The following is a 27088-nucleotide window of genomic DNA, read 5'->3' as shown; positions in this document are numbered from 1 at the left end:
CTCTTTACCACATTAACTCTAAAATGCACAAAACAGTTTCCATCTAGAAAGGAAACGAAAATAGAATTTTGTGTTATAAGTTTGTTTACAGGAAGTTATAATGTGGCCGTAAAAATTAAGCAAAGAGTAATAAACTGCTTTCATTGCACAGAAGTCTTGTCATGAGATATTATTTTAAAATAAGTGAAAAATAGATCTACAGTTTTCAGTTAGAGAATAGCAGAATTTATGACCTTAGCTCTTCAGTAATTTATTTTGGGGTGCTGGATTCTCTTCAAGCTATGCACTAGCCAAGAATATTAACAGCAGCAAGAGAAGTACTGGTGACTCTTCTACCTTGCTGAAGGGCTGAATCCGTAATCCTTTCTAAGACTGAGAAAGGAAACTTCATGTAATTATGAAATATTAAGGGGCAGATACTCTTTTAAAGTGTTAAAATTAGTTTCTTCATGGGTTTCTACTCTCCTGAAAGAACAAAAACTGTAAATGCATTTCAAGCAAATGTACTTCATACCAAATTGAATTGTTCTGATTAGAAAAATAATCAGAATACTGTTCCATCTAATTAGGAGATGAACCATCCATCTACATTCATTGTTGAACAACATGATTGTTTTTCGTGTTCTTATTAAATGTGAGCTATTTACTTGAAAGCTGAATTTTCATTCTTTATTTTCTGTATTTACAGATATTTATTATATTTTCAGCCATTGGTTTTGTTTTAGAATGTTCTTCAGATCCCCTACTCTTTAAAACCAGTACTAACACTGACTGGCAGCCAGTGCTAAATTTCAGGTTACCAGCTTACAGCTTTTGACATCTAAATCACTGCTTGTCAGAAGTGAAATGGCAAAATGGTGTGAGTTACAGAGAAAAATGCTGATGTGGACATACTTAAATAGGGACATTGCTGAGAGTTCCTCTTCCACCTTAATTATTGATGACCGTAGGCTAATGATTCTCATTCCCTTCAGAGTAAATATGGCCTATCCTATTCCAAGCTTGTTTTTCTTTTCATACTAGACCAGTCCTGCTATTGTTTTGCACTGAATTTTCCCAGGGTGACAGCAACTTGCTCCCCAAAGTCAAGTTAACACTGAAGCTCAAAGGGACTGTGGGAAAGCAGAGCAGCAGGAGGACCTGAAGTACAGCAGGGGATGAAAGACTTCATTGGCATTGGTGATTGAGTAATGTGATGTCATAACTGGCAGGTGTTGGGAACTGTGGAGTGGTACTTGGAGCATGGTCACTGAAAGCCTCTGAGGAGCAGCACTATATGATGCCAAGACAGATTGGATAGAAAGTTTCCTTTCATTGGGTTGAAAGGGTTTTCCTTTCTCTTGTTGGGGGACGAAGAACAACAAGAATGAAAGGCTGGGCATGCCAGGAGGAGAGAATCGCGGTCTAAGCAAGACTATTGGTCCAAGCACAGCTCTTCCTCCTAGGGCAAAGTGTTCCACTGCCTCACTAACTGCGTGTTCCTGCTGCAATAAGCCTCCCTTGGGAATAATGCTAGCTAGCTGGACTTGCTTGTGTGCTTTCTTGACAGTCATGGTGTTGAGAAGAACCACTGAGGTTTGTGGTGCTTTATGGATTTCTTCACACGCGTTTATTGTAGGAGCAGTCCTCTGTGGGGGCTGACAGCTTTCCACTCCTCTATATTCACTAAATATCTTGGGAAAAAGCCTTGAAATCGGTCTAACTTGCAAGCATAGCTGTTATGATACTGACTAAACATGAGATTTTTGTGTCTATGGAGCCCAGGGAATTAGCCTCCACTGCAGTACCCAGGCAAGGATGTATCAATGACCAAAATTTTCACTGATTTTTCATTTTTTACCTTTGTTTAGGCAACAAACATTTGAAACTTGAATATAATCCTTGTTCTGTGATTTTCTTCAGAGGGTTGTTGATGTAGCTGCCTACACTGATCTAGTAACAAATTAACTTAGAATGCTGCTTTTAGAAGGTGTGAGAGACACATTAAAAAAAAAAAAAAGTAGCTTTCATTCCTTTCTGTAATGGCATTTTATTTCATTGAAGGAAATGAAAGTTGTCTCAAAGACCTAAGTGAAATCAGCAGATTTTTTTTTTCAATTAGTTAAGGATTAAAGATAAAAATGGACTTATAAAGCTTGTTACTATTTGTAGCTTTTCCTGCTTTTGGGGTTTGCTAATTGCACTGATGATGTTATTAGAGAAGTCTGGATGATGGAAAAGAAATAATCAAATAAGTGGCATTTAGATTGGAATGAAGAAAAAACATACAGCAAAACTGAGGAAGAAAGGAAGAAATAGCTGCTGTGGTCCTGTCACTTGCATAGTATTAGGTCAAATAGAATGTGATATGTCTTGGGGCTATATATTCAGAGATTTCATCTCAGTTCAGTCTGTTTTAAACAGCAACTCTATGAAGCCAGTAGAAAACAGGATTGTATTTGCATGCGGATCCCTTGGGAATTGCTGCTTGAATATTTGAGAGATGTATGTCTGATGATATGTTCAGATTGCTTTAAAGTAACTGTGTGGGTTTTTCTCAGCATGAAAAAATTTAGGAATTTCATACTGCAGATTAAATAAGTAATCATTATTGAAATGATTTGGCATATTACATAAGTGTTTGGACAAATTGGGGATTTTTTTCCCTTTTATTGTCTGTAAGAATAGTCTGCTTACTGTACTTTTATCTGGCTTATTTGGTGTAAACAATACTTTTGGAATGAAAAAAATGAATGTGCATGATGAGGTGTTTTTACATTTCTATACCTAATTGGTTAAGACTACCACTGACATTTTGTTCAGGTCATAGATTTTAAGGTGAGAAAAAACTATTACAAAGATTTCAGGGATATATACAGACAGGACTTTCCTAAATTAATTCCTCATTAGAGTAAATGCTTTTGTTATTTTTTTTAGAAAAAAAATCCTTGTGATATTTGAATTGTCTTTGATGGAGAATCTGTCTCAGTTCTAAGGAAGTTGTTTCAGCAGTTAATTGTTCTTATTAAAGAGAGAAAGAGAAAAAAGGAAATCAAAGTGTTATCTTTCTTCTAATCTGAATTGCTTTGTCTAAAGTTTTGAGCTATCATCTCTTATCAGTCCTTTTTCAGGTAAAGGAATTAACCTATCCTCAGACTGCATTTTCCCACATATGATTGAGAGTATATGATCAAATTCACTTTAACCCTCCCTCTGATATTCTATAGACACTAAATTCCTTCAGTCCTTGGCTATTACATTTCCCAATCTGTCATCCTCCTGCCTGTTTCCAAGAAACCTCTATGATTTTTTTTCTCTAGTGTTTGTGAGCTCTCTGTGGTGACACTAGGCATTGCATTCCTGTTGTCATTCCAAAGTGTCATTGTCAGTGCCAAGTACAGGCCTAATATAATATCTCTACTTGTTATTTCCAAATTGTACTTTCAGGAAATATATAAATCATTTTGATAATGGTGTCATATTATCAGGAACTCATTTAATGATCTCTAGTCATGTTCCTAAACCTTTTTTGTAATTTTACTTCCCAGGAAATAATTTTCCATCCTTTGCTAGGGCCTGCTGCAGTGTCTGATCCTCAAAGAAGTGTAAAAAAGAATTCAGGAAAATATTTAAAATCTTCAAAATGTACCTTCTAATGTGACTACTTAAAATCCATTAAATAACTAGATAGCCTGTGCTCTACCTGAAGAGGCTTGCTTCAGTAATAATTAAATGAAATTTTATGGTGTGCATGATACAGACATCGTGGCTGTAATGATACTTTTTCCTATTACTGCTTCTGTTTAAAGGAGAATAAAATAACATAGTTTCTGGTGCTGTTATGATGTTGCTGTAGATAGACCACTTGACAGAATCAGAGTGCAGATATTACTATGCTGATGCTTAAGAGTAGATATATTTTAATTATGTTTTCATCACTTTGTTAAGCTTATTTTAGTGGAATTCTGAGTCAATCAACTAGAAATTATTATTTCCTGTCACAATGCAAATGTTAGTACTCTTCCAAATCCTCAGTGAAATGCAACTTTTCTGAATTTGGAATTTGATTTTTGTTTATTCATTTTTCATTCATTTTTAGCTTCCCAGTGAAGATACTGAAATATTTTTGAGTGCCTCACAGAGCTTATTATTGCTGGTGCAGCTGTATGGAGGGAGCAATCAGGAGAGTATGTCTCCAGAAAACATGGACAGCTTTGCTGAAGTACTGAAGTCCAAAGAAGATCCACGAGAACTTAAGCTTTTGTTGAAAATTGTTAAGAGACTGGTGAGTTGACATCTAACCTTTTCCAAAGTCTGTGTGTTTCTTTTATGTAATTTGATAATTGTTTGGGCTGGTTTTTTCCCTCTCAAGGGAAAAAATATTTTTAAATAATTTTAAAACCAAAGTATGTTAAGTTGAATATCATGTCTTTAAATTCCACTTTTCTGGAGAAGATAGCCTTCTACACTTAAAACCTCTTATGAAAATGATGCAGGAATTCTCCTATTTCAGTTAGCCATTCAGCAGTTTAAATAACTCATGCTATTTTTACGCTTGTTTAGTAATTCAGCTCTATAAGGTATTGAAACCATTTTCTGAATGCCTTCCCAAAGAACTAACCTTGTAGCATTAAATATCTGTTCAGACACACAGTGGTTTATTTCACAGTGAATAAAAGGCTGTTTTGTACTTGGAATAGGTTTGTGCATGGGCTGTTGAGTCTTCATTCTCACGGAGCTATAGGGACCACTTGTGCTGGAGTGGCTGTAATGTAGAGAGCCAGGCACTGGCAGTCATGCAGGGGCTTCTGGTGATGTTGTTGACACGTAGAAGGTTCACTTCTGTCCTGCTCCAACACAGTGGAATGACAGCAGCTGATGTCTTTCAGGTACCTTAGGAAGGAAATCTTTTGGTATCTGTAGCATTCTCTCAGATAATACAATAGACTTTTATCTTGAAGTGTCTTAATAAGAAGCTTTGCCTGCATTGTCAGCATTGTTTGAGTACTTCATTTTTTACTCTCCAAAAGCAGGAGCTTTCAGTTAAAATAGGGTAACTTTCCCAGTGTAAGAGGTAGGAATTCCTTCAATTTTGCACGTGCAGAGCTGGCTACTAGAGTAAGACTGTAATCCATGGCAGCAGGAATTAAAAGGGAGCAGCTCCTCTGTTGAGATTTCAGAGATCTTGTCCTCTTTCTCCTGCCTGCTGCGCTTACATCACAGGAAAGTAAACACCATACTCTTCTTCCCTGTTTTGCTCAACCCTATCTTGCCCTGAAAGAAGCATGAATATTTAAAATTAAAGTTGATATGATGTTTAAAATTCTAAAGATATTTTCTATTCATTTTAGCTTGTACCTCTGCTGCTTTTTCTGAATAATTGTTGTGATGTCTAGAACTAGCTTTTGCTTTTCTCCAAAAGCAACATGAGTAAAAAGGCAGCAAAGGGAGAGAGAAGGGAAGAGAAATGAGGCTGCAATATACATATCTAGATTATTTCATTTTAAAATAGCTACAAACTTGTTTATTTGTCTCCATTTTGAAGTCTAGGGTTCAAAAGTTAACCTAGTGTGCAGGATACTTAACACGGAAACTTCTGTTGACTATTTTAAGAGAACAAAGCTCTGCAGTCACCTTTTGAACCTTGCAAGTTCCTGTACTTCAGGTTCCAGTTCTCTCCTTTGTATACCTGGTACTTGTTATTTATAACATCAGGCATAGATTTTCAGTAATTATTGTAATGAGATCATGAGATTTCTTTTGAAAGCAGGGTTCATAGATAATTTGACAGATTATTTAATAAATCATATGTTATTTCTCTAAACCTTAAAAAGTCCTGTTCAGAGGAGGTTATTATCTTGTCAAAATTGTCGTAATCACAAAAGACATTGAAATATAATCATATCCATTTAAGAAAGATTCAGCCCACATCAACTGAATTTTGAAGCCTAGAGCAGTGTTTTTCTTTTTATATATCTGAGCAATATTTTAGTAGAGAGATCAGTGTATGCACCAATTTTCATTGTTGCAAATCAGTACTTATACAGAGCCGCTTTTCAGTTTGTGGTTACATTGAATTTGCTGGTACAGGCACAGGTATTGCTTATGTAAGACAGGAATGTACAAAAAGACCTCCATATGGTTATGCAACAGATACCCTTATAGGATATATTGCTGGAAATATGGAAGGGCATAGCAGTGTGTCTACTTAACCTTGACTCAAATGTTTTACGTGACTGCAGTGAGCCAGTGGAGGCAGATATAAAAATTTCAGAGTCTTCAGTTCAAGACATATCAGAGGATTTGTTGATGTACAAGATGACCTTACCTTGATGAAATGGAATCTCATATCTATATGTTGTTAAAACTTGATGATTAAACCACTGTGTTTTATCTCCAGTGGGAGGGAGTTTTTTTTGAAAAAAGTTGGAGATTTGAGTTTGTTATACTGTTTTGTTCAGGTTTTTTAATGATCATTGTCAAATTTGACCAGCAAATTGACTGCAGGGCAATACAAACTTCTTGCAGCACTTTCTTCACTAATTGTTTTCCTACAATTTTGTTGCATGCATTTCTTAAACAGAAATAAAGCTATAGGGCCAGACTTTTTACAGACTTAATACTGAAATCACGATGAACACACCCTTTTATAAGCTTTATTTTGCTGTAAAAATGAGTCATTAGGAGAGAAAATATGCTTTGAGCTAACTTCTGTAACTGTGTAAGTAAAGATCTTCTAAAAGCTCTAAAGAGACAGCATTGACTGTCTTATTTCTGTTTTCTTTGTAATTACTTCTTACATTTCAAAGCTTTGGGCTCTGTCAAGCACAGGTTAACCTGTCTTTTCACAAGAATGTTCTCTCACTGCCACTGATAAAATGAACAGAAACTGCATAAAATTATTGAATCGAGGAACAGAGTTTGGAGGTTTTTTCCCTTCAGCCTTTGCACTAACTCTCTTGTTCTGATTGCTTCATCTTGGGTTAGACAATGCTGCTATTCAGATATGCTTCATCTTTTTAGAAGCATTTTTATAACTGATAAATCGCATCAGAAGAGTGATCTCTCGCTTTTTTAGTTCTGGAAACCTCTCCTACCACTTGTCATGGAAATCACTGTTTCATCATTCATCTCTTCTGTGAAGATATAGTGCATCTTATTATGAGTCCAGTAAATTACCTAGATAAAAATATATAATTTTTTTTGTGAAGCAGAAGAAATTTTCATTTGGGAAGCAAATAGTTGAGGTTTGCCTGCTTTACTGAGAAGTTTTTAATTTCTTTTTTTTCCCCAGAGGGAAAAAATTTCCCTGCCATCCCAATTAATCATCTAGTATGTAATGTAAAGGTATTTTTTATAGAACTAGCCAATATCTTTCTACAGAACACATAATCGCTGTGGGATTACAGCTTGGTACTCACAAATAAATTATTTCGGCTTTCAGAACAAGAGAACACTCTTTTTTTACTTCCATGTAGTAATAAGGAAAAATTCCTCTGAGAAAAATGAGTAAATAGTAGGCTTTCTGCACTCACAGTGAGTGAAGAGGGAACTTTTGTTCTGTGACTTTTCCCTTACATAATTGTCAGAAAGGATATTGAATTCTACCTTTTAAATCACACCTTTTTCTCCTGATTGTCTTCCTAGAATCTCATTTTCACTAATTTGTGTTTCATAAGTGTCAAAAAGTTTTTCCCTTTTTTTTTGTTGTGAGCAGCTAAGACATTTAGGATGTCATCGGCATGTCCTATACCCCATGGGGATATGTATAAGGATTTCTCAAATCATTTTAGGCTGTGTTATAAAGACATTAAGAATAGAATGATAATACATGAACTATGGCAAAATTCCATAATATTCATTATCTTCTTTGTAGGACTCTTGAACTGTAATTTCATTTCCCTGCCAATTTGAGTTGCAGCAAGAGCATTACTATCTACCTGCAGGCAAATTTACTACCCTGTTTCAAATGTACCAAAGCCTGGGGAACTACTGATCACTATGTCTAAGATGTCATTCAAATCATGCAGTCCTTAAGTGTTTCTGTCATGTAGATAACCAATTTTATCACTCTCGGTTTCATATAAAGATCTGCTTCATTTGCTTCTCTTGAATAGATAGCTTAGTGTTTGTCTATCAAAATATATGTGTGTATTTTTACTGCAATAGGTCCCAGATTAGATCCTTGTTACATTAATCCCTGATCATGCATTATGAGAACATTTAGAGCTTGGAGAGATACACGGTCCCAACACAAATGTTTCATTTAGAGTAGCAGTTGTGCAATCCCTCAGTAAGTTGAACTTCTTGCTGGAGGTTTGCTCCTCAGTAGATTCCCACTAGTACATCTATAGGGAACTTCCCTCAAAGAAGGTGAAGTAAAATCCCAAGAGTTTCTCAGATAGCATCCCTTTTGCAGCTTCAGCTCCAAGGACTCAGTGCCAGGAGGAGGTGCTTGTGCAGCAATTCCCAGAGGTGTCTGTTTTCCCATGGTCTTAAAAGGCTACGGAAACCTGTTGGCAAATCTCCTGCTGAGGGAGCACAGCACTCAAATAATCTCAAATAAGCTGGAGAAAACTTTTTATGCATTTTACTCCTGATCTGAATCTTTTAAGTGGCCCATAATTAATTTCATTACTTGCTAAGATAATCCATAATATTCCATTGCTCTAAGGAATAATTTTATGATGGCTATGGTTGTTAGACTGTAAGCACAATACTCCCTTGTGGGTTGCTGACATGTATAGGTATACTCACTATAAACAAACAAGTTTTTCTAAAATCATACATATTTTTAAAATTTGGGTGACTTACAGGAACAATTCCCATCCTTCATTAGCATCCTTTAGTATTAATCTCCTATTTTCAAGTTGTTACCAAGCCTGCATCCCTTCTTTACAGACCATCTTTTGTTGGCTTCAGTCTACGAGTGTAACATCCTTAAGACATTACCTTTGTATATATGTTAAAAGGGAGCATTTCATTAACTACAAACAACTTAGATTCTCCCAAATAGGAAGAAGCTAATTAGCATTACGATACAGTATGCAGATGATAACAGGATGTGTTGCTCAAAATCCATTGAAATAAATACATAGGATGGAAAATGCACCTTCACCCTTCCCACTGTGTGGCAAAGCTCCTTCTTTTTGCACACTCAGGCAGGGTCTTTTTTTCATAGTTTCAATGAAATTGGAGAGGGTCTCCAGAGATGAGAAATGGGGAGGCCTCCAGCTCTGACTGTGACTTGGCAGCTTTCTGCCATGGTGCTTTCTGGCCTTGCCATACCCTGACACAGGGGCATCAAGCGGAGCGGTGAAATTGCCCTGTCTCCAGGGGCAAGTGAGACTGTTCTCCCCTCCTCCTCCACTGGGTTTTCATCTAGTTGCTAAGTAAGCTTCTAAGTTTTTTTTGGCTTTTTGAGTTTTGCCTATGGTTTGACAAAACACAATCTAACAAAACTTTTAAAATAAAAAATGCTACAGTGTTCCTGATGAATATGAATAGTCTGCAGAGGCATTTGTGAGTTAGATTGCTGGGCCAGGCCATTGCCATTGTTCAGGAAGCAGTACATTCAATTTTACAGCAAAGGTTTAAAAAAATTTGGTTTCAATTACGCAGAAGATGAATGCAGCTATTCACAACTACTCTAATACAATTTAAACAACAAATAACCAATTATTAAATAGAATGAGTATAACTAGTGTAATTTAAAGAAATTCATTGTTTGATGGGCATTGTTTGGTGGGCATCGCCCCTATGCAGCACTTCATTTTTTCCAGAATGAAAATTGAACCAATATTGATTAATTTATCTGAGTAATTTGGATTTTTTTGTTGTGTATATCTTACTGAAACTTTGAACTTTTTCTTCAGTTTCTAATGTCATATGGGCTCTGCTCATGGAAATGAAATATTATACTTCCACCATTAAACCTGATAGAAGGTTGTTTGGGGTTTTTTTGTTGTTGTTTTTTGTTTGTTTTGGGTTTTTTTTTTAAGTTCAGTAAAGCATTTTCAGTACCTGGGAAGGAAAACAGTTAATCAGTGTGATTTTTGTATAATCAAAATTTAATAATATTCCAGTTTGTTGTCATGCATTCTACAAGCAATGCCAGGTCCTAAGATATGTATTATTTCATCTATAATTATATACTTGCTATTAAGGATAACACAGCTTTTCAAAAAACACTTTTTAAAGCTCTGCGTGAAAAATGTTGTTTGCGTGTGTAGTAATACTTAGGAGATCCTGATGTGAGAGGGATCCTGAAATTGATTTACATTTGAGATCCCATGGCATTCTTTATTTTACTATACATGGTTAATTTCACCTGACCTAACTAGATTCTGAGTACTGAAATCCCAGACACAATTTTTCACTATAGGTCTGGTAATAATTTTCATTTTTAACCTGAAATTATTAGCTATTGTTTCACCTTAGGGGCATGTGTGTGTTTCGTCTGTGTGCCTGGCTTATGGAGTTTGTGAAGGACTAAATTCAAGCCCACTTACACTTTGAGAAATCAGTGGAGTGTTTTCAGGATGCTGAGTAGTAGGACAATATGTTAGCACCATCCTTGACTTAGTCTTTTTTGACATTTGCTTTCTAGGCTTTCTACTAGAGGAGAGGGAAGAATAGTTTGATATTTAGATTTACACATTTGGTTAGAGCACTGATATGAATGTAATAGGCCTTTTCCATTTCTGATGACCTTCCTTTTAATTTGCCTTTTTGAATTTTACAATAACCTTCTTTCAGTGGGCCAGAATTCTTAGACATGGCATTTTAAAATTAAGTTCTGATGGGGTTTAGTCCAGTGTTTATCTTTCTGTCTTATGAAATGAAACAGAGTGAGTATCCATGAATAAATCTCAGTGACTGATGAAGTCCCTGGAATTCTTAATTTCTTCCATCTTGTCACTTTGGATCCTGTCCAGAAGCTCTGTAGCTCTTACCAAATTGAAGAAAACTTTGCTATTTTTTGACCCATAGCACTAGATGGTACAGGAATGCTCTGCTGCCTTTTTTTTCCCCTCCTCATACTAAAAGCAAATGTTTAAATCTTGATAAGATTGTCCCGGGTTATGGGATCACCTATTTCTGCCTACATCAGAATCCTGTTCTGCTGTGTGAATTTAGTTCATCTCTGACTACAATTGCTGCATCCATTGAGGTGTAGAATAATATCAGTTCTGTGGCTGAGAGGGCTGTGATGGTGAATGGTAGGGCTACTAATTCACTTTATGTAATATGGTTTATGTCCCTATGTATCTCTAACTACAACTACAGTGTATTTTCTTTTTTGTGTGTGTCTTCTGATACTCTTAAAGTGTCAAGAAATTTTTAGCAACTGTAAAAATCGAAACTTTATTTTAATTGGATCTAAGATGAGCGATTTCTTTTTAAAACTGCTGATTATTGGGGCCCCAAAGGCTGTTGCATCAAAAATACTAGGCTTCATGGAACCTGTGCTAAAATCATGGTCCTCAGATAACATTTTGCTGAAGAGAATCTATTAACACCAATCAAATAGGACTGAATTATTAAAAATCTTCTCTCAGCTTGAATTTTAATACCAAGTTGCACATATTTCCATGTTCTGTAGCATTAATGGGAGCATATGAGCTGTAGGTGCTGCTTTCATTATTATTATAACTGAATTTCATTAGTCTGTAGACTGGGACCTCATTGTGATTATCTCAATCCAAGCATAGTAAAAAATAATTTCTTGCTCCAGAGAACAATCCAGCTTGTTTCCAGTGTTCAAAATGGGATCAAGAAATGGCCTGAAAGTGACTCTTCCTAATAGGAAATATTTTGACTCAAAATCACCATTCTGGATAAAACAGATCACTGGGCAATGATCAGTTCTGTGCAAGCAAGTGGAATTCTTAACTAGTTCATTACTGACATAAAAGATTCTTTATTTTAATTTAAAAAGTTAAATTCTTATGGTCAGTGGAATATTTTAAGATCCTTAGTCTTCATGTGAAGTTATTACCAGAAATTAAAAGAGCTCTTTAAGATTTTGATTGCCAGTGTTGAAGATGAGATACAGTTACATGTAAAATGGTTTACTGTTACTTTTTGCAAACTTATATTGCAAGCCCTCCCTTTTTCATTACATCCATTCTCTTGCTCCATCTTCTTGCTGACAAGTTTACTGAAGGTGAAAAAGTCTGTTACATTGTGTCAGGAAACTTTTAACTATGGTGTAACAGAATGAAATCTAATGTCAGAATTAGATTCCGTACTGAAAAGGAGTGCTCCTTCCTTTGGCTTCTAAATGACCTAGCAGTGGACAATCAGAGTAAAAGGTCTTGACATAACCTCTTTGTTAATCCTCATTGCTCCCTTATTTTCCTTGCTTTCTATTGAAAAAACTGTTATAATTATAAAACAATTGGAAAAGTCTGTTAATTTTAAAAGTATATTTTAACTTAGGCACTTTTACAAGGCATCCAACAAACGTTACCTATGTTTTACTTGTCTGTATCCTCGCTCTCTTCATCTTATAAGGCTGGAGCATTGCTGAAAAGGTGGTGCTTTCCAAAATCTTGCCATGAACAAATCTTCAGGTCATACAGAGTTTGATTTTTGAAAGCAGTGTGTGGATGCAGATAAACAGGGAATATAGTTGGAGTGTTTTTATTGGAGAGGGAGACAGTCCTTGGCCATCAGGCTGTGAAGATAGGGGACTCTGAGGCATGTAAATTCGGCAAAGGAGGCAAAAGGCCTGACAGGGAATTTCAGATGTAGGTTTTCTGTCTGATGGAAATTGTGAGTAAAAGTGTAGAAGTAGAACAAAGGTATGTTGCTCATGGCAATGAGACCAAGCAATATGACCATTTAGAGCAAAATGAAGGCACTGTTTTAGAAGTTTGAGATTGTTGCAAAGATCAAAGATGAAAATTACTCTAGAAGCATCACTCAAACAAGTACCATGGAAGAAAGCAAAATAATTTTTTTTTTCCTGGATATCTCATGCATCTAATGGTTGGTTAAGGCATTTTTTAACAACAAGTACCTACTTCTAAGGTTGCCCAACAGAGAGCCCATGCTCACAGGCTAATCCCTGCAATGATAATCACATCTGTGCTTTATGAACATGGTGCTGCCCAATTTCAGATGACTGTGGTCCATGTAAGTGAAACAAGGTTGTGTTTAAAAATAGCATTTGTGTGCATTGAGATGAGGTTTTCAGTAGATTTCTACAGTAACTGACCCTCCTCTCCAAGTTCAAAGTGTTTCAATCCAGAATCTTCAGTGATGTAGCATCAACATTTTAAATTATGAAGACTCTACTAATTAAACATTTATAAAGTGCCCAATGTTGTCATTCTTTAAACTATTAAAATGTAATGTTTTTATATGAACATCATTATAAATTTATAACAAATGTAATTTGTGGTGATGCAGTGTTCTCTGGTCTGCGAATTACTGTCCTACATTTCATACAGCAGATGCTTTCTCTGGGATGCAGTGCCTAGTGGATGAGTTCATATGATGCAGCATAAGAATATCTCACTATTTGCATTCCAGCCCTACTCTGCTTATACAGCTTGTGTTTTTACACAACTCAGGGGGCATTTTGAGAGTGTTGAAGTTGACACACAATTCCCAGTCTTGTCAAAAGCTTATGATTACCTAAATTCTTTAGTATCAGTAAAAGAGTACTTCTTCCAGAAATATGGAGTGTTCATTAGTAATGAGTCAAGAGGTGCATGTAATTTCATATCATCCAATAGCTCCAATGATTTGGAATAATTTCTTAAAGGAATTATATTGGTATATTAATTGCAAGAGAACTGCTGCAGAGCATAACCCCAGTGTACATTGAAATGTCAAAATGGTATGTTCCATAGTGCATATTTTACCTCGTGGATGAAACTGATTTCTGTGCTGTAAATCCTTGGAAATTATAGAGTTACTGCATATTAGAATCACATTAGAAAAAGATAATTTAAAGCAAAATCTGCCCTGCCTGTGCTAAACAAAATGCACGTATAAAAATCTGCAGGATGTGATGCATATATATGTGATGTGAGGGGAGTATGCTAAACAGTGGAATTTACCAGACTAATAATTAACCAAACACCCATTATTTTTAATTTAACTGCAATTTACTATTGTCCCATTTCATCACTTAAAAATAGAAGGAGTCAAGGTAAAATCCCTTTGCTCATTCTGACTGAGTGCTTCCTTTGTGGCTTTTCATGCAAGAGGTCAGTGTTTCCAGGGAATGCCAGACAGGGCTCTCAGTGTGTGCTCTGAGCAGAGGTTTCCCTGCAATGGGCTTGGGGAGACAGAAAGGCAGGATTTCCCAAGGAAGCTTGAGCACAGTGCTGCTTGTCCTGAGTGCTGGAGCAGAAAAGCTCTGCAGAGCTTACTAGTAAAGCAGCATTTTGTCAGCTGTAAAATTTTAAGTAAGAGTCCTTATTGAGTAGCTGTGTGTGGCTTATTTTCATTAGAGCAACAGTCTGCACAAAGCAGGTTAGAATTAAAATCAATGTAGCATTAATCTTTTGCAATCAAATAATTCCCATGGAAATGAGCATGTTAACACATCCTCATACTGGTACTTTTCTGCTGGGTTCTACCAGTATTTAAATACTATAAATGGTAATTTTTAGCATATGTGATAAAACAGCAGGTGTGCATAAAGCATAGAAGGAATTGTAGTTTACAAATATCAGGGCTCCTGTAATTTTAAGCCATTAGTTTAGTATTTGCAATATAAATGGGGGAGTATTCACAAAATGGCACACTATATTTATTTTCAAAGTCCATAACTCTAAGACAGCTAGGAGTAGTTTGTGCAACACATATCAGTCAGTTATGTGAGACCTTGACTCTGCTAATATAGCAATATTTCTTTTAGTTTGGTGAGGAAAATTTTTATTGCTGAAAAAGAAATTACAGGTGTCATGGAAAACCTAAATAATCTGCCCTCAGAATTGCTGGAGTGGACTGGTGCTCCACTGAGGAGCTCTGATGGCATCGAAGAGATGATCATGCAATTTATTCATGTAATTGTAGTTCCAAGATGAAATATATGTTACATTTTGGAAGTGATGTTATTTAATCATGATTGATTTTATAGAATCTTCTAGTCTCTATATCACCATTATATTTGACACGATCTTTTTCCTGGCATGTGTTATTCTACATTTCCACCTCTAGTTATATGGTTTTGATTGTTCTCTCCCTTCCTCAACTCCAGATGCTCCTGTGTTTTTTTCTTGAAACTTACTGTTTTTGTCTTTTTTTGTTTTTTAAATGAAACTGAAAGCAATGGATGCTGGAGATTGGAGGACCAATTTTAGTGTTCAAATGCCTTCTTTCATCTTACATTTTGACCACTGCAGATTTCAACAAAATCTCATTTTCCCTCTTGCAACTTCATACTTCAGTTTTGCATAGCTATTTATGATCTCAAGAGCACATAATTGCATTAGCATACTGTTATGGGCTTGTGTGTATATGCATCTATTAGGCTTATATACTCTTCAGTAATCCTTTTAAATTTTCTCATTAAAATATAATTTATCCTGTTTTTTGTATTTCCATATACATAACGGCGAAAAGTTTTAAAAATTGCAAGTATTTAAAGTAGCTTAATTTTCCAAATTTAATTACAGAGATTCCTAAGAAAATTTAATTTCCTGGAAGTACTAATTGCTTACTTTTGAATGTCAGACCTACAAAAGTTTCTCTGATTTGGCTGCCTCACTAGGACATATTCTAAGTCCTAGTTCTTTATTTCTCTTATAAAAGGATTGAAAAAGAAGAGACCAGAGGACTTATGAGGAACCAGAAATACCATGGGATATGAAGCATTTTGTTTAGCAGTTTTAATTATATTAAAGTTCCATCAGTTGTACATTTCAAGAAGATGAAACATAATGAAGTAGGATGCTGTGATATGAGACTAAGTTATGTGGGAAGCTTGATAGTCTTCCTAAAAACAACACTAGAGCTGGCTTTTGGGTTGTGAAGCTTGTATGTCTTTTTTCCTCACTTCCCTTTTAACAAATTATTTTAAATGGTATGTGAACCCAGTAACAATGTAATCAATCTTTTGACCCATTAAGTTCAAGTGGCTTTGAAATGAGGTGAATCAGATTTGTCTATCCCTACTAGAAAATGAAAGCAGCTGAACATCAATCCGCCAAGATTGTTTTACTCAACTTTTGCCTAATACCTTGTAGAGTACTTCAAGAATTTAAAAAAAATTATGGTATATCTACTTGAACTTGGATGAGACGGTGGAATACAAATGTAATCACTCTGACAGTGATTTAGTGACCCTGGAACATCTGGGAGTAAAGCTAGGTGCAGAGAGTAGTGGCAGGATGTGGATTGGAATGTGGAAGGAGCAGCACTGACTACTGCTTAACACCTGTAAATGAGAAAGAAAAATAATGATGTCTTGAAATGGGCAGAGGTGAGAAATATAAAGGAGTGATGAACACTCTTGTAATATCTTGGCAGCACTGCAGTTCTGAATGTAATTCCCAAACAATATAGAACACATTAGATTTTGAGACTACTGAATATAATGATTGGAGTGTGATAAGAATCTCATGTCCTGCTCTGTACAGCCTGTCCCCTGTACAGTGCTTCTTTGATCCAGCTCCCCACCCACCCTACTGGGGTTCAGCTTGCAGCCCTTCTATTCCAGAAGAAAGGAAGAAAAGAGGTTGAAGGTTGTGGTACTTCTCATGTAGCTTTCTTTCCTCCCCTCTGATGAACAGGGATGTATCTCCCACTGCGCTGCAAAGAAAATGGATCAGAGCTGGACTTTTATGTTATGATGTCCAAAGTGGGGAATGCACTTCAGTAAAGCAGTGTCTATCCAGAAACGCTGTAAAGAATGAGAAGGGGCATCAAAACCACCATGAACACCACAGTGTCATCACTGGATGAGGTGTTCTAGGGATGTTTTCTAGCCACAATCCACGTTAATACTGAGAATAGCAAGTTGCTTGGACCCTTATCCAAAAGACTCAATAATACAATATTTCGGGGTATTGTGCTAATGTCATGTGGGACATAAAAGCTCTAGCCCATCAATTTGTTTTAAGGAAAGCAAAAGGAGCGTTTCTGTTTCAAACTGAAACCCAACCAATGTACATTAATCAGCTGGACAGCTAGTGGTCCCGCACTAATAAAGCAGCTGTAGGTGCAGAGCCCTCTGCACCCCCAGTCTTCCCTGAGCCCTACTGCTCTGCAAGGCTGCCTGTGCAGCTGCACTCACCCATGCAGTGTGCTCCAGCATCCAGGTTACTCTGTGCAGGAGGGGCTGAGCTCCAGCCACACCTGAGGCCACACTTGCAGTACAGAAAGTATGTGTTGTCTGCTCTAGGGACGGCTGCAGAATGCAAGAATCACCTTTGTGTCTCAAGCTGTGGTCTTGGTTTTGTCTGGAAACTTAAGACATGCAACTAGGAAGAGCAATCTGATAAAAAAAGGCAGTTTGCATCGCTTGGTTGGCTCAAAGTGCTCTTTATTTTTAATTGTTCCCCGGACAACCATTTCTTTTTGACGCTGTATCTTACCATTAGTCAGAGCTAAATAATTTGTCAGACTAGTACAAGTTATTTCAGACCAAACAAACATATTTCTTAATGCTAAGTGCAGAAAAAAGGCCAGGAGAGAAGGGAAACTTAATAATTAAGTCCATACTTAATTATATATTTCCAGATGTAAGAAAGACCAGCCCTTAAATTCAGTAAGGGTGCTGAAGTTGCAAATTTTGGCTTTCAGTTCACCACTACAACAAACCTGAAGAAAAATCCAGGGAAACAGGTTATATATTTCTTCCATAATTAATATATTGCTAGATGTAATGTTTGAAATATTGAGGTAATTTGTGAGAGAGTTGTCACAGCTTTCATATAAAAATAGGAAAATCAAATCAAGAAAAGTATAATATTTACTGCCACTCAAATGTCTTGCAAAGCTCATTATTTTTGTGTTATTTTCCTGACAGTAATCTTGTCTCTAAAACTATGTGGTTGAAAATAGAGAGGGATAATTAGCATTAGCACATTTATGAGAAACTCCTAGTGACAGAAACTTATTTATTGTTGTGTACAATTAATATATGAGGTGAACACATGAGAATTTACATTAAAACAAGATTGCAGCTTGTCAGCAGTTTCCTTTGTTCAGCTGTGTGTTTATTAGGCTGCAGCCGCTCACCTACTTTTATATGACTTTATAGTAATAGCAACATGTTCATTATTGGAGATGTCTAAACCAGTTTGATTACGCAATATACAAAGCAAAAATATATCTGATATAATCTTTGTTAAAGAATTAGATCTGGAAGTAAGATTATATATCAACAGGAAAAAAGTACATTCTTGTTTCATCTCTTTATTGTTTTGGCTTTGTTTGGGTTTGTTTTTTTTTAATTGATTCCTTGCAGTAAGTGTTGTTTATACACAGCACCTAGAGTGATTTATGTAGATTATTTTGCTGGTTTATTTGCACAACTTCAGTGCATCTGCAAATAAACAACTTGAAACCTGTCAGAAAAAAAGCAGACACATTTTTTTCCTAGTTCTGTCATTATACAAAGTGATTTCTGCTGTATTTTAGAATCGTTGGGACTCGTAATCCCATTATTGGGAGTTTCAGCATTATGTTCCTGGGCATAGATGAGCCGTGGTTGGAGGTCACCGCAAAAGACACTTTTCCAGCTCCTGTAACTGGATGGGTGGTATTTCAGAGTCTACAAAATGGAAAGCAAAAGTTTTGTCTGCCATTAGTACCCTACTGAAACACAACATCCTGAAGGAAAGCAAAACAAGATACTTTCTTTCTGGCCAGAAGGAGATGTGATCAAGCATAGAGGAGCTGTTTGCAAGTCCCAGTAAGAAGTTTTAAAAACAAGTTCTAGGAACCTTTCTATGCTGAAAAGTTTTTTGCTTTTGGGAGCAAAATAGGGTAATCATGTCTTCAGTGTACTTAGAGGCTGATATACCAGCACTGTTAACTTGTGCTGAATCGTTCACACTGTTCTCCAGTCAGAGAAAATATTGGTCCTATTAATTTCACAATTTTTTTTCTGTCACTATGTGCAAGTCTAGCTACTGTATGAACTTTCTGAGAAGATAGATATCAACTTGCTCAGCTTTTGTTCTTGCTCCATGTCTCCTATAGCTGTCAATGTTATTTCTGTTTAGAGGGTTTTATTTCTCATGCTTAGGATTGTGTATAGACATGAAGTCATAGTCCATGGTTTTGATCAGAATCTTCTGGAGCAGAAGCAGATGAATAAATGAACAAGCACTTTGGTCGCTAACAAAATTAAGACTTTAAGCATACACTTCAAGTTCATTAATGTGAACAGAAAGAACTGTGCTTAAGTATTTTCTTCTGACTTTTCTTAGGGGAAGAAAATTTCCTCTCTTCAGCTTGTTAGTATCTTTTAGAAGTTTCTTTGCATCCCTACCACCTCATTTGTTACTTTGGCTTCAGGTGGAAAAGTAGCAAACTCTTGCTTGTTTGGGAAGTGTTCAGATACTGCTAGAGTTATGAATTATGCCACTTACCACATAATAATCTCCTTACAGTACTTTTCTAATTCTAATCTCAAAACCATTGAGCTGAATATGTGGGCAGACTCTTCTGTGTGACACTTTAGTAGTGTTTTTACCATTTCAGCTTTAGCTCAAATCTGATTATTTATTTTAAATTGTGGAGCAGTTCATAATGATCATTACACACTCCTTGAAGTCCTAGAGTAAAAAACCCACAAATATTTTAATGTTCTTATGTTTGAAAACTGAGGTTTATAAGACCCATCATTTTAACATTGTAGAAATTACCACTTGTGAAAGTTTAATCATAGATTTAAAACTGACTGTGATCTAAAGCAAAGAAGGAAGGAAGAGGAGGTGCAAGATAGAAGACAGGTAGATGTATCCCTGTACAAAAGCATCTGAGCTTAACCTTGAATAGCAGAATTTCTTGGCAGGGATTTGTACTATCCTTTCTGCATACAGAAATAAGATAGGTATGATACTCAAAAAGTGCAGTCATATCCTGCAGTTTTCAAAAAAGAAAATGAATTTGATAGTGTCATTGAACCCTGGAAGAATTAGATGTAGTTCTTGGAAGCCTGAATTTTAAATAGTTTTAATTAAAATGTGACCTACTATCTTTTACTTCTCAGTTGAATTAGTATTTTTTCTTTCATGTTTTTATTCTATCACAGGGATTTTTATTTTTTTTAACTCCTCAAAATCCAATTCTCCGCATCAATGTAGCTGGTATTGATTTGTGTGCTTTCACTCAAATGGCCCAGAAATGCAGATAAGAGAGCTACATAAGATTGTGTTATGAGACGTTTCATGTATGTCTCTCAAGAAATGCATCCTCCACTTATGGGCATGTTTGCAGTGTCACTGAGGAGGGAGTATCATAATTTTAATCCTTTTGACTTCTTACTTTTTCGATCTGGATGAACAATCATATCAAAGTAAAATATTTTGGCTTATTGAAGATTCAGATAAATAGATTTGGTTAAAACTTGGGAAGTGGCAACAAAACTCAAAGCCAATGTTGATTTTCTTGCAGCGCTTGTGGAAACACGAGTGAATATTGATATGATGCAATGTGAGTCAAATTAATCTTTTGCAGTGGCCATTAATAAAATAGTGTTACTCTTTACTGAAGCTAATGTCTGTTAGACAGAATGTTTTCATGCAAGTAAGAAAAGTTTCAAGAAAAGAAATGAATGTGTTTGTTACAGCTTACATTTTTAGAAATTAATTTTGTTTTTCACTTTGTATGGCAGAATAGTAGTTGTAGTATTTCAAAAATATTTAAGACAAAGTACATTTGCTTTACATATCTAATATAAGTACTTCTCCTATGAAGTTTTCAGCCTTGACGTACCTCTAAAGCTGAACACAACATTTTGGGAAAGAAATGCTTAGTGTACATGTTTGAATTTTGCAAGTCTGCCTTTCTGACCCTGATTTTTATGTATGTTTAACCAGTATTGGTTGATTGAAGACAAGGACTGGGGAGGGAAGGGGATCAAGCCAAATGAAATATCATTAGAGGGAAAAGGTTTTAGCAGAAAGTGTTAATCCTAAATGAAAGTTTTGTTTCATTTTTATAATTATTTTAAACACTTGTCCTTTATGAAATTCAGTCAAATTTTAAACAAAAGTTGGTTTTATAAATGGTATACTGAGACACTTCATAGAGAGGATTGCAATGCAAATGACTTTGAGACTTTCAAAGCTCAATTTTTTTCCATTAGTATTATTGTGGTTCTTATATCAAGGAGGTAGCACATTTTACCAATCAATCTGTGCTAATAATTATATGGATCTGTATTAATAATTGGATGGATCTTCAATAACTTTCAAACTCCTTTTTCTATCATTAATCAAATGAAGGCTACTTGTTTCTGTATGACCATTTTTGGCCTTCAACTCATGGATTCTAGCCAAAATGTGTTATTGTGTATGTGTGGCTATTACTGCAAGTAGAAACGGGAGAAGTCATTGAGTTTCTGATAGGATGAAAAACAATTTCCCCCATGGAAACTGAACAGTGGTTTGCCCATGAAAACCATTCATCTGAAAAAATATCAGAGAACCATCTCTGTGAAATATCTGTTTTTAATTGAGGTAACCATTTGAAACTACCTGTCTGTTCATTTAGCTATTTCACCCTTTTGCACATCAGTAGAGAAGGTTTCTTCTTGCCTTTTAACATAAGGTACTGAAGTATTTATTGTAGCCTTAAGCCTCTTCCAGCTCCTGCATAAGAGCTGACTAATCTGAACAACAGAGGGCGATCCACGGTTCATTGTGCAAGGAATGGGCCTCAGCTCTCCTCTAGGGCCATCAGCTTCCACATGATGTTTTTGGTGAAGTTATGCATTCAAGCTGGGCTGCAGTTGCTGCAAATCTTTTTTTCAGACTGCTGCAACTGCTGCAAATCTTTTTTTTCAGACTGCTGGGTATTCGCTGCCTAAAATTCTAGAGGAGTTAATTGGCCAGAATACTACTGTGTGCACCCTGAGCAGAAACTGCATTTTATGGCAAATACTACATTGTGTCACCCTTGAGGAAAGAAAAATGAACTCTTCTAGACTTGGTCAAGGCAATTGTAACAGGAATATGTGAGCCCCTTTTAGCCTCTGCCTGCAAACACAGGCTGTGAGAACAGCACATCTTTGAGAACAGAGGCGTTGAATTGTGTGTATCGGTATCTCATTGCTCATTCAACATGCACACACAAGAAAACTCGCCTTCAGCTGCGCAGCTTTTCCTTTGGCTTCCTATTTTCCATACAGAGACTACTTGTACAATTCCAAATCTGACCTAATCCTAAGGAAATGCTCCAATCCAGCTGCTTAGGTTCCCAGTGCCACAGTGTTGGGTTGTCACTGGCACAGAATGAGACAGCTTGGTCAGTGTATGGAGAGGACAGAAAATAGTGCTTGCCTGCTGATTCACCCTGTATTGATTCTGGGTGACAATTGGAGTCTTATTCAAGATTTTGGATTTTTATTTGTAAGATTTCAGATTGAGTCAGTCCCAAACCATCATTGACTTCTAACCCATCTAAGGACCCATTCTTCTTTTCTAGAAACGTTCAGTCTTGTCTAGTGAAAACATACTAATCTGAAAGGCTATTTTTGTTCTTAATTACTTTAACTTGCTCAATTTTCCATTCAGAAAGGTAAAACTAATTTGGTTTCTGTTTATCTCACTTCCAAGCCTTTTTTTCCTTTATCCCTAGTTTTGGAGCTTTTGTTTTTCAAAACACACCACCAATTTCAAGCAACAAAATTATTTAAACTAATATTTCACACTGAGGCTTCTGTCAATTGTTTTGATAATGTCAGAGTATTTTACTCTTTCATTTTTGGTTGCATTAGCTGAGATGACTATTGATAGAATCAGAAATAAAATTCCTGATTCTCAGTCCTATAATGTGACCGCAGAAAATAATGCTATATAAAAAAGAAATTTAGAGCAATTTAGAATAAGGGGAGGGGAGGAAAGGCATATAAAACTGCTGTTAAACTTTTGGATAAGAGTACTAATCTTTATAGATGCTGTTGAACACTAAGTGTTCTCCATTCAATTATTGGAAGAATTGGTATGCAAAAAGATGAAACTTAGCAGAACTAAATTTTTGTTTACTTTCAATAGGAAATTACAAATGATTATTGAGATCAAACACAAGTGTTGATCCAAACTGTCATTATCTCAAGCAAAATTGAAATAATGTAGTTTCAATAAACCTGAAAAGATCAGCAAATATTAACACAGTCCTCCATATTCTCTTATGTTTATACCATTTTGGTATCTTTTTGCAAAACAGTATGAGTGTTACAGGGAAGAGATTTTAATACATATTCTGGTGGGATGAAGATTTAAAAACTATTCCAGTGAAGGCATTCATCAAATTATTTGCACTACAGAATAATATTGTATCTCTTACAAATAGATTTTGTGCTGAGATATCGTCATCTTAGTCTGACAACTGAGATGCAAACTATAGATTAATTTGTATTTTGAGAGGTTGTTGCATAAATGAGAAACTTGTTCATCTTTTTTTTTGGAAGCACAGCTCTGTTGGGTTTCTTGTACAATTAACCACTTAATATTCTTCCAAGGCATGGATGCTGCATGAAATAGGCTTTCTTATTTATTTAAGTACTTTTCATGTTCACTAGATTAGGCTGAACCTGTATAAACAGTTAGTAACACAGGAGAGCTGCCTCACCTTGTACAAGCTAAAAGGTTCTGCTTTATTAGTCAAAAATTCCAGCAGTGGGGAACTTACATCCTGCTGAAGTGAGTAGACTTTGACCTTGCTTACTGCCTTGCCTGATGAGGCCCACAAGTTCAGGGTTCCTGTTTTCAGATATACAGACCACCTGCTACTTTGTGATAATGAGAGAAAGCTCTGGCTGCGAAAATAGAGGTGCCAGTAGAGTTGGCTGTGTTTAGAAGTGTGTTGTGACTTTCCATCTACTTCTCATTTTTCTTTATCATGGATTTGTAAATTGAAAATATGCAGTAGGTCTACAACAGTGTTTTAAATATAAAAGGCTTTTAACAGCCATTGCACTGCTGTGGTTGATAAAGCAAATGGGAATTACAGAAGCCAAACATTTTGGTCAATATATCTAAGTTGCACTCTAATAATGGATTACATTAGCAGAGATGTGTTCAGAAGACCAGTCTGAAGATTGCCCATATTGACTTGTGAGGCCCCCTGCTATTCCCATGGAGAGAATATAACCACTTGGAGAGGTGAGAAGGTTGGGACTGAGGCCAGGGAGACCAGCTTGGGATATGCATGGGCTGAATCAAATATTGTCAGAGTTAAGAAGCAATGTTTCTTCATTTGCACAGTGATGTGTTTACAAACAGTAATTAGTTCCATTTTTATTGAATGTGAAATATTCTTCTCAACCGTGCTCTTAGAAAAACAAAACCTTTTTTTTACAAGAATTAATTCCTCCTTGTGTCAGTCCCTTCCACCCACACACCCTGCATATGCGCACAGTAATTTAACATGACATTCAGAAAGAAGAAACAAACACCATTTACAATCAAGACATCGACCTATGCTTTAAAATTCAGATTATACAAGTTCAGTGCCTGAATTTGCATAGAAAATGTCTGGTTTGCATAATAACTTGAAAGCTATTTTCCTTCTCTAGTGTTTGGTTTTTAACTCCATTTAGTTGTAGTTCTTTCTGGAAGCTGCCAAAGCATTAATTCTTAATTCTGGTATTTTTTAATTCTGGTCAAAATATTTGGTTTGGTTATTTTCCATCCTCTAGAATTGCAGTCGGGTCTTTTGCAGACCTCTGGCATCTGAAAGGTTTTCCCCTGCTCTTGCCTTTTTTTTTAACTGATTATTTAGGTCTTTCTGGTGGAGGTAATAATGGAGGTTGGAAACTAAGTTTGAATCTGAGATTGTGCCAAGTACTTTCTTTAGACCAGAAAGTTAACTTTTGGGATTTTTTTTAGAGGACTTATTTTGTAAGGACTTTTTCCAGCCTGTCATAATAGCATTACTACATACTTTTGTTCAGTCAGCAAGGATTTTGTATGTATGACACACTGTAGTCAAACTGTACTCTTCTCAGAAACATGTAATTAAAGATGTCAGGAAATTGTAGGTTAGTGTTTGTAAGAAGTCCGGCACACGGAAGTAACTCTGACAAGGCCTGTTGGTACTTAGGATTTTTCTTTCTCTCCATAGATAATGCTTAGCTATGTAATTACCTGCTTTGGAGAAATAATTTATTTTCTTTCCCTTCAGTATTTTCTCTTAACTTAGTGCTTCTGTGAACCATGTTTTTTTACGCAAGACAACAAAACTGTAACTTCAGAAGGGAAATACTTTCATGTCTATGAACAACCTAGTCCAAATACAGTACTGCAGGCTTTCCTGCACCAATACAAGTGTCAGAATGTGAATTAGGGGAGGTAGTGGCTGCATTCTGGTTTTCTTACTACAGAGAAGCATTATAAAAACAGAATGATTCAGACTCAAGGATTTTAGTTACTTAAAAGAATTCAATCTATGAAAACTATTCCTTAGGAAAGAGTAGACTAAGACACCATCCTGATTTATTTTGTATCTGGAGAAGATAAGAAAGGATGAGCTATCAGGTTATTTAATGAAAGTAAGACTAATACAGGGAAATGTATTTATTTCTCTGAAAGGACATGGGGACCAAAGAAATACATGTAGGTTTCATTTCACTTGGAAAATAGCTGAAATATTTAACAATTTGTCAGGTGTAGCAATCCGTAAAGTTACTTGTTATTAGTAGTTAAAAGTAATGATGAGGTAATGATCCAGATTTATTAAAGCTGAAGTTTAAATTAAGTTTGGAGTGGGGTTCAGATGTAAATATTCAGAATTTCAACAGCTTTTCTTAGGAGAAGTCATCTGCCAGAATCAGAAACAGGTTACAAGTTTGTATTTGTAACAGGTCAGATTTCATTAACTCCATTGTTTATTTATCACTGCAGATATTTCTGCAAATTGGATATGAAGTTTCTGTGTAATGTCTTTTCTAATAGGTTTTTATCAGAACAGATCAGAAAATAGTTATGAGTATCCAAGAGCCAAAGATATGAGTATGTTTGAATAGAAGTATTGGAAAATATCCCTGCGTCCCACAAGCATAATTCATGTCAGAGCAGGGTATAAAAATCACTACTCTGAGGTCTTGTCATGCCGCACTTAGAAATGTTCCACTGTAACTGTGTTGGCAGAGTTGTGGTGCAAACCCCCCAAGTACTGATGTAGCATATGCTGAGAGAAAAACCTGGTTTTGTTGGCAAAGGTAGCAGCTGCCTCAAATCTCTGAGTGACATAAGCCACCTGACAAATGCACTCTTATCTCAGTCTAGCTGTAACATAAAGCATAAGGATCCAAATAACCTGCTCCATTGAAAAACAAGCAAACAACCAAATCCCAGAAGTCCCACCCAAGAGAGACAAATGTTTTGAAACAGCAGTAGTGGAAGTTAAAAACAAATCAGCATTCAGAAAGATGTTGGTTTAAAAAGACAAATGGTGCTGTATACCTAGCAGAATATTGGTGTGCTGCCACGTCTTTGAGGGGACTTATCTGCAGAGTTGTAAGTAAAGATTTCCTATCCATCTGATATCTCCAAAAATTATTTTCAGATTACAACCAGAATTTCCTTCACTGCTTAATATAACCTGCTTTTGAGGCTAATTTGAACTTGCTGTGCCGATTTTGTACTGCAGTGAATGAAGAACAGTCATGATTAAATCATCAGGCTGGGAGAATGGTAACACACAGTCTGGTGTACAGCAGTATCTCAAATCACTGCATCTATTTTTTCAGTGACTGTTAGACTGAATATTACATGAAATTAAAATTTTGATTTAAAAAGAAACAGTTTTAGCTTCTACACAAGTCAACAAGTTTATATAAAGACGCTGAGGGAACAGTTGCTTCACAGTTATCTGTTAAGAGGAGTGGAGAAATAAGAGGTTTATTTAATGCTAGGAGTTTTCATAAACCAGAGTGTGATTTCACAAGATTTCAGCTATCACAGCA

The 27088-nt window shown here is 36.0% G+C and overlaps 1 protein-coding gene across 1 annotated transcript in view; it reads left to right on the top strand.

Moving 5' to 3' along the window:
• ULK4 (unc-51 like kinase 4) overlaps positions 1-27088 on the top strand; it is a gene marked incomplete at its 5' end in the record, with an annotated part of 208993 nt that overhangs the window by 151646 nt on the left and 30259 nt on the right. The window contains one exon of the mRNA XM_084202800.1: positions 4079-4264. Within this exon, the coding sequence (XP_084058926.1) occupies positions 4079-4264 (186 nt within the window). The remainder of the gene's footprint in view (positions 1-4078; positions 4265-27088) is intronic.

This window comes from Fringilla coelebs (genome assembly GCF_963513975.1).
Source record: "Fringilla coelebs genome assembly, chromosome: 1".
Classification (NCBI taxonomy): Eukaryota; Metazoa; Chordata; class Aves; order Passeriformes; family Fringillidae; genus Fringilla; species Fringilla coelebs.
This window is presented reverse-complemented; position numbering and strand designations above follow the sequence as displayed.